The 8,309-nt window shown below is 32.5% G+C and overlaps 1 protein-coding gene across 2 annotated transcripts; it reads left to right on the forward strand.

The window, feature by feature from the left end:
- The first annotated feature begins 677 nt into the window (after nt 1-677).
- LOC21395805 lies at nt 678-5,893 on the forward strand. 2 transcript variants are annotated; one of them, XM_010092195.2, is made up of 7 exons: nt 678-898; nt 1,008-1,119; nt 2,486-2,569; nt 3,471-3,510; nt 3,815-3,883; nt 3,998-4,107; nt 5,432-5,893. In XM_010092195.2, exons 1-7 carry the CDS (start codon nt 733-735, stop codon nt 5,565-5,567), a joined length of 717 nt encoding a protein of 238 aa, XP_010090497.1. In that variant the 5' UTR covers nt 678-732; the 3' UTR covers nt 5,568-5,893. The 2 variants fall into 2 exon arrangements, with proteins under 2 accessions (XP_010090497.1, XP_024017493.1); XM_024161725.1 differs by having other exon boundaries at nt 5,396-5,468.
- The last annotated feature ends 2,416 nt before the right edge of the window (nt 5,894-8,309 follow it).

The following is an 8,309-nucleotide window of genomic DNA, read 5'->3' on the forward strand; positions in this document are numbered from 1 at the left end:
GTAAAGTTTTATCTTTGCTTAGAGAAATACTGGTCATTGTACTTTTTTATTACACATATCGTACATTTAAACTTTGAAAGAATCTAAAGAATTGAAGAATTGAGTTTGTGAAGATATGATTTCATTACTTCCAAGTGTTGAGCTTAAATATATGAATCGGGAACAAAAATAGTTTTCATCCTGATGGGAATAAAACTCCATTACTCATAAAATAGTGGGTCTCACTAGGTTGGGTCTCACTTACCCACCTAACGGGATCCACCTTGTGTGAGTGGCGGAATTTTAACCTAATCAGAATGAATCTGAGTACGACTAGTAAAAAATTTTTTTTTTTCATGTAAATTTTTTTTTGACTTGTAAATTTTTTTTTTTCACGTAAATAAAATTTTTTTATCACATATTATTTTTTACCATACGACTAGTAAAAAATTTTTTTTTTTCATGTAAATTTTTTTTTGACTTGTAAATTTTTTTTTTCACGTAAATAAAATTTTTTTATCACATATTATTTTTTACCAGTCGTTAATAAAATGTTTACACGGTAAACTGTTATATATTTTAAATAATTTTAAAATATGCTATTTTCGTTTTTCTTTTCATCTCCTCCAAAATTTAGGAGGAAAATGAAATAAAATTAGAAGAAAGTCAAAATTGCATACCGTTGGTCGTTGGCCTAAGAGTCATACAAACCACAGGAACCATAGAAATTGGAAAAGAAACAATGGACAAGCAATGGCCACGCTAAACGCCAGGAAGCTATGGCCAACAATTGCCATTGCTCCTTCTCCTTCTCTTATCGTCCTTCTCAAAGTTTCACCCTCTCTTTCTTTCCATTTTCAACCAGATCACAATCAGAACTCTTACCATCTGGGCAGAGTATTATCAGAATCCGCAATGGGTAAAATTACTACAGTTTGTTAATTTGACTACTAATTTTTTTTTTTTTTCCTTTTTTGTCAAAGTTTTGCATGAATTGATGATGTGTGGATTTTTAATTTATTTTGAAGGCAAGGAACCCGAAATAACAGTTGAAGAAGGGTGCAGATGCAGCAATGGAGTACACGAGTTCGTTTCGAAAAAGCGTCTCGCTGATGATATAATCCCTCAAATTCTTAACCTGTATGTCCGATCTCTTTCTCTCGTAACGTGTGGATACGTATCTGGTTTTTGGTATATTTCAGAAATCTGGAGCTTATTATATGACTAAAATTGTATTCACTAAGAGGAGTGTAGAAATGGGTTTCAGCTTAAATTTTATTCTCTCTTTGTAGAATTCTGTTTGCTTATAGAAACTTTGATCGGTTTATGAGGTGTTTGATTATGGGATCTTTTATCAGAAATAAAGAACCTGAAGTTGGTTTACCTCCTGTGAGCTAATAGCTTTTTGGAGAATTGATAAACTAACATGGTATTAGTACATATAGTTTTAAGTCTCAACCGTTGCAAATGCACACATTCATGATTAATTTATCGGTGTTGCGTCAATCCGCACAGTCCACGCTACATGCGATCAAAAGGATGAATGAGAAATAAGTACTAATATACTGTTGGCTCACCTCCTAAACAGTTTAAACTTTTGAAAAAATTTTTAAATTAACACTAACAACTCAACATTTCATCTCTTTTTCCCAGCTATCGCCGCTTGCCAGGGCACTAATGTTAAGTCCTGGCTGCAAAATGTTGAAATCTAGAATACATGTTCATCACAGAAATATCATCCCCCTACTAAGCTGTTGCTCGAATTCAACTAAGTTTACTCTATTTTGGGACAAGTTGATGGATTAGTTATTTAGATTTTATTATCATGTAAATGTAGAGCTTAAGGCTGTTGATGGACAAGACCGCTACATAGTTTGGAAAATTCAAATAATTGGTAACTTGGTTTTTTTTTTTTTTTTTTTTTTTTTTTTTTTTTTTTTTTTTGTCAATAGGGTATCAGAAAAATGCTTCGGGTATAGTTCAGTTATTCTTCTCCATTTCAGGAAGAAAGAAAATTTATGACACTCTAGAAGCTTGATTGGAAGGAGCCTAGGTGGGAAAAGTGGAAGGAGGGATATTGTAGGAGGTATGGCTGTTTGGTAGGAGAGAAAAGAGGAGGGAATGGATTGGGGGAGAGTTTCAAATCGTTCAATACCGCAAATTTAATCAAGATTAGAGGAGGGTCTCCATACTAAACACAACAAGAGAGAGATCATTTCTCTCTCTCTTTTCCTCATCTCGGTTATATATCTTTTTTTCCTTCCTATTTTCTTTACTGAACCCTTTCTTTCGCAGTCTGCATAAGGTTTCTTATAGCCTACACAGCTATCAGGTTCTTTAGTTGTATAGCAAGCAAAACATTTGTGACAATATTTTATACATTGTACAGAGGAAATATGCGCTTGCTGGAGTATTTTGTTCGTAATGCTCGTCGTAATTGGAAGAACTACATCATTTTCATTTTATATCTACAAAATTGCAATTTACATGTTTTCCAAATGTTCAGATACGCATCCAGTGCGACACCTCGTGACTTCGAAATCTATGCTCCGGATGCTTCGTTTGAGGACCCACTTATGTGTGCACGCGGGTATGTATATAAAGAAATCGCAATTCTTCTTGCCTTGTTTTCTTTTAAGGAAAAATGGATATTCTTCTATTGAGTATTACATTCAAGTTATAACTCTGCATTTCAAAATGTTGTGCCTCTTTTTTTTTATTATTTTTAATTCATTTTCTTTTTTTCTTAGAAGTAGAACTATGCATATGTTGTTAGATGAGAAAAAATAATTAAACTTTTTTTTTCCCCTTTTTCCCATCAGAGGTATTTATAAACTAATGAGAGTAAAAAGTTGGTGTACAATCTAGACATCTGAGTGTTTCATTTGTTACCTTAAAGCTAAGTGAGGGCAGAACTATGCATATGTTGTTAGATGAGAAAAAATAATTAAACTTTTTTTTTCCCCTTTTTCCCATCAGAGCTATTTATAAACTAATGAGAGTAAGAAGTTGGTGTGCAATCTAGACATCTGAGTGTTTCATTTGTTACCTTAAAGCTAAGTGAGGGTATTGTGTCTATATGATGAGGAAAACCATTTTAGTAGATTTGACTACCTGTCCTCATTAAGTTGTTCTTAGAGGTGAGAGATGGTATTTGAGTCCTTACCTTATTGGGGATAGTATTTCTGTTTCAGCAGGGCATCTCATAAGTAAAATTTATTGAATCCCAAGATAAAGAAATGGACTAATCTTCTCTCCATGAGGACATAATTGTGAATTTCAATATTGAGTGAAGAACAAATAGTAATTTTCCCATAACATGGGGATACAACTGAAATTTTCGAAAAAAAAGGTTAAGTGTAAAGATTAAAATTTCAAAAGTTAAGTGGAGGCACGTGCCTCGACTGAAGTACTGAGTGTTTGTGCCACTTATAATAAGTGAGGCTAAAGAAGTTAAATTTGCCTCATGATTTCTAATTTTGTTTTTGCAGGGTGAAGCAGATCAAATCAGCATTTTATTCACTTTCCAAGGTTCTATTCTATGATGACTAGCTGATATTCATTGAACAGGCCAGATTATTAATCAACTCAATCTTGAAATCACAGTCAAGGAAAAGGACAGAACAAGTATTTGTAATATTAACACTAATTAAATGCCATTAGAGGCATCAGAAGCTATTTGATTAAGTTTTAGACTATGCTTGTTAATCCAAGAAGGACAGACATGATATTATGCTTTTTAAGACTGATTTCAGTTCTCATTTCATTTGTTATATTCTTCATAGTAACTTTCTTTGTTTTATTTATTTATTTATTTGCTCCCATTGACTCTCAGGTCTTCGGTGAATCAAGAATTGTGGAATACAGTGTTGAAGAAAAGTTGACTTCACCAGGAAAGGGAGAGGTTCATATTACATTTGCAATACTATTACCACTGTTTCATTTCTTATTCTTATGGATGTCATTTTTTTGCGCCAAAATTTGCTCTGAGATTTAAATCCATTTGTATTGAATCCAGATACTAATTGATAACAAACAGTACTACAAATTCTGGGGAAGAAACATAGACGTGATATCCCTCATCAAGTTGTATGTTGCTGATGGAAAAGTAGTTCGCCACGAGGATTGGTACGCTCTAAACTGAACTCTACTAAGCATTTTTACCTGAGTAGTATTTGGCGTTGTTTTCCTATCAAGTTTTCACAAAGTGGCAAGCTATTCCTTAGAACTTTTAATCTTAACAAATTACCCCTGAATTTAATCATGGGACAGAATGCCCCAAGTCAATGACAACTAATAGAGTTTTGGCTCATTTGAAAGGCACAGATTGATACTATTTGATGATGACATAGAACATCATGTCATGTGCTAAAGGGCGTTTACGTTAAAATTTTAACCATTGGCATCGATTTGAGAGAACTTGGCAATTCTTCATTAGATTCAGGGGATAAACTTTTTAAAATTAAAAGTTTAGGGGACAACTTGCCAATTCTCAAAAAGTTAAAGAGGCCAAAAGACCAAAAACCCAGACTATAATCATGCTCTTGGTAATTACTACTTCTTTTTTCCTTCAACAGAATACTTTTATTGAACTTCAAAATCGTCCATCTTCTATTTCATATTTTTCCTCCAATATAGTAACCATGAAAAAATTATTTTTGTGGATACCATGTTAAACAGAAGCCTAGTTATAAGATGCTGGGTGTGTGTTTTCTTTAAATAAGAGTTGAGAATTTACACTGAGAAACATTGCAGAGGTTCAGACATCATTATAATTCTTTAAAAAATGCTAGAATCACTCTTTCTATCAATCTCTGCATTTATTGTTTAACAACTCTACTATCTCATTTTCTGTTTAAAATAATATTATACAATGTTAGTAGAGTTCACGTGTCAAACAGTAAATATAGAGCGTGACAAAGAGAATGATAAAAAAAGCGATGCTAGTATTTCTCTAGTTCTTTTTCTAAGTATTCGAATGCAAAGATATAAAAACAAATGGGTTGGAGATGAATCTGTGACATGACTTCTACAGTTCCAAACCAATTTGTGGTTAAACCTGCACGGTCCAATGCTTATGCTATCAAAATCTGTGAAACTTAATAGCTTAAGCTGCATAATTTGGTCTGTGTTTTAGGAAATATTTCCTATGTGTACTATAATACCTGAGCAGAAAATGTACCAAAGTTGAAAGCATCATATTAAAGAAACAATCTGAGCCATTAGTGAACGTTGCCTTTGTTTTTTCATATCAACGTTCAACCGACAAATATTTCAACAAATGAGATCGTTCTTAAGCCTCATCCAATGGCTGAAAAACGGGAAGCATGTACAGATAAATGGGACGTACCATACTTTTACTCAACACTTGCATCCTAGTTTGTCAATAATGTTGTTTACTTGGGTTTTTTTTCAGTCAGATGATCAAGATTCTAACATGAAAGATATGTAGGTGGGACAAGAAGCCCCTTTTGAACAGGGAAACAGCTAAGCTGCCACTTATTGGCCGATTTATCGAAATCGCTCGAAGAGGTTCGATGCTGGCTACTCATGCAATGATGGGGTTTGGGGAGGATCCAACCAAGTGAGGTCACTTCTAAAAGAATGTTTGTGCCAACTTTTTCATCTTTTAAGGTGCACGGATTTATTTATTGTTGAGGAATTCAGCAGCCTCTGTTTTCTGCTATGGTTGTGCTAGGAGTTTGGGAAGTAAACCAGATTTCATGCATTCTTGAGCTTATATATGTAATAAATGTATATGTAGCATATCCACTGATTGTATGTGACACCTTTTTTTTTTCTTTTCTCCTTTTAGATTCATAGGTCATTCCAACACTTGATGAGTATAACTTTGTAGCTCTATTATAATTCTACAACTTTATGTTAAAAGTGTGGTGATCCTTTGTGGAAACAAGTTAATCTGCTTCAGTTTGGATACATCATTGAATAAGAGCTGTTAAGTTTGGGACAGTCCTTTATTTATTTATTTATTTTATATTGGACTAAATAACACCTAAGTAGACTTCAATTTACTGGAATTTTTTTTCCTGATATTCCTTGAGAAGTTCTTAGCTTCATCAAGATGAAGCATCAAGTTGGAAAAAGAGAAGAAAAATCAAATTCTATAACGATTGCAATGCCAAAATACTTGATACATAGATGACAAGTTAAGCTTCAAGAAATGAGATAATATAAGAGCTTTTAGTGTAGTTAAGCTCCAAATTAAACTGAACAAATTGAGTTCCTTGTTCATATAAAATATAGTGTTTTTTTTTTTTTTTTTAACTTGGTATTTTGAAAATTTAGTTTGAGTCATGAGTAAATGAGTTAATGCTGGACTGTGCACATGGCAGAATCTATCTCATTCTCTCAATAAAAATGCTTCTTCAAAGAAAAGAAAATGACCAAACAATCATTGAAAGCAGCATCATAACATTGCAAGTAAAATAAAAAAAAACTTCATCATACATTCTCCTTAACTTTGATGCCATCCTTTTCTTTTTGACTGGTCATCTCCAACACCTTTTTTGCCTTTAAACTTAACAACCCACCAAAACCAAGGCCACATTCCCTCTCTCTCTCCAATAATGTATTAATGCAGGGTGATCCTTCGAGCTAGAGAGAGAATCATATGAAGTTCATGATCAATTAAGAACCCAAAAAGTTAGAGAGAGAGAGAGAGAGAGAGAGAGAGAGAGGATATTTCAATTATGGATTGATTATATTTCAGAGTTTTGGGGATCTGAGCTAGAATTTTCCCATACTTTCATGCAAAAATTTTCTTTGTAACATAAAAGAAGAGCTTTTAAAAGGTGATGCCCTTGTGATAAACAGCCGTTACCTGCTTTGTTTCTCTCTTTCTTTCAATCTTTACTTCTTTATTTTTTCTCTTTCTATAAAGACTGCAAAAGCTAAACCTGTGGAAACTTTGTCTGCTTGCCATCTTTTGATAAATGCCACAGCTTCTCTCTCTCTCTCTCTCTCTCTCTAATGAAAAGTTTGAGGTGTGGAATTTAGTAGTTTTGGATGAGACAGAGTTGCAATTAAACAGAAAAGATGCATTGCCTTTAAAAAGTTTGATTTATATTAATTTGAATACTTATATATATATATATATAGAGCATTGATGAGCCCTAAAAAGAATACAACTAGGAGGGGTCCATATACTTTTGTGTATATGTCTCTTTTCCATTGCCTTTTTCCAAAACGTAATCATTTCTAGATCATATTTTTCTAAGATCATATGTCCATGACGGCTAGATCAGCCCATATCTTCTTTGTAATCAAAGAACCTTTAAGGGGCATTTGGATATGTGCACTCCAATAATAAGTTGTTGAATGAAAATAGTTCTAATAATAACAAAAACAACAAGAAGAATGTCTTAGTGAAAAGAAAGTGTCGTTTTATCTCACATCCCTTTCGTGTTACATATATGGCCCTCTTGATTCAAATTATATAATTAGTCAAATCTTGCAAAGCCAAAGAAATATAAACCACTTAATATTATGCAAAAGTTAATGAATATGAAATCCAAAAAAAAAAAAAAAAAAAAAAAAAAAACCCCTTTCAAAAAATAAGGAAGAAAAATGCAAAGGCCTACCATGAGCACTATAGTTAATTCTTTTTTTTTTTAAGGCACTAGTTAGGTAATTGGTGAGTTAGTCCTAAGCTAAATATCAATGAAGCATATATATAACACTATTAATTCACTTCAGCAAGGTAAGAAGGGCTGTTATTATCATTTCTTGATAAAATATCCAATATCATTGATCATACTCTTATAATCTTTTGTTATAAAAGATGAAAGGAAAGGAAAACTCTGAATTAATTAAGAATGGAAAAGATTATACACATGCACTTTCATGTATATATCTATGTTGATATACGTATGTGCGTGTCACTAAAAACTGTTGTTTTGTAAGTTTTTTTTTTTTTTTTTTTTTTGGTCTCGAGACAACCACTAAAGTGAAATTTTGGTTTTGTTTGACAAGGTAAATATTAAACCAAAAATATAACTAGTGCTTAAAAAAATACTTTGTGCTTTTCTTTAAACAAATGTTATCCTAATGTGGGTTTAGCTAGGATATATTACAAGAGGAGAGAGATATAAAAATTCCATATCCAATCGTACTTATTTATATATGACACCAATCATAATTACCTCAATGGATAACAACTTAATAGGCTGAAAGGCATAAATTTTCTAGCGACGCAATTAAATTTAAAAGTGTACACATTGGATCACCTAAAAGTAAATGACTAGTCGAAACTAAAAAGCACTCACAAAGAAGTTAAAATATTTCAAATTTCCATATATATATATATATAT

Source organism: Morus notabilis, unplaced genomic scaffold, assembly GCF_000414095.1.
Source record: "Morus notabilis unplaced genomic scaffold, ASM41409v2 Scaffold818, whole genome shotgun sequence".
NCBI classification, from domain to species: Eukaryota; Viridiplantae; Streptophyta; class Magnoliopsida; order Rosales; family Moraceae; genus Morus; species Morus notabilis.

Excerpts from the sequence above, each read along its gene's own strand:
- LOC21395805 (XM_010092195.2), top strand. The coding sequence starts at position 733 with ATGGCCACGCTAAACGCCAGGAAGCTATGGCCAACAATTGCCATTGCT. Across the intron at positions 899-1,007 it reads ATTATCAGAATCCGCAATGG|GCAAGGAACCCGAAATAACA; the intron begins GTAAAATTACTA and ends TTTATTTTGAAG. Across the intron at positions 3,884-3,997 it reads CTTCACCAGGAAAGGGAGAG|ATACTAATTGATAACAAACA; the intron begins GTTCATATTACA and ends TATTGAATCCAG.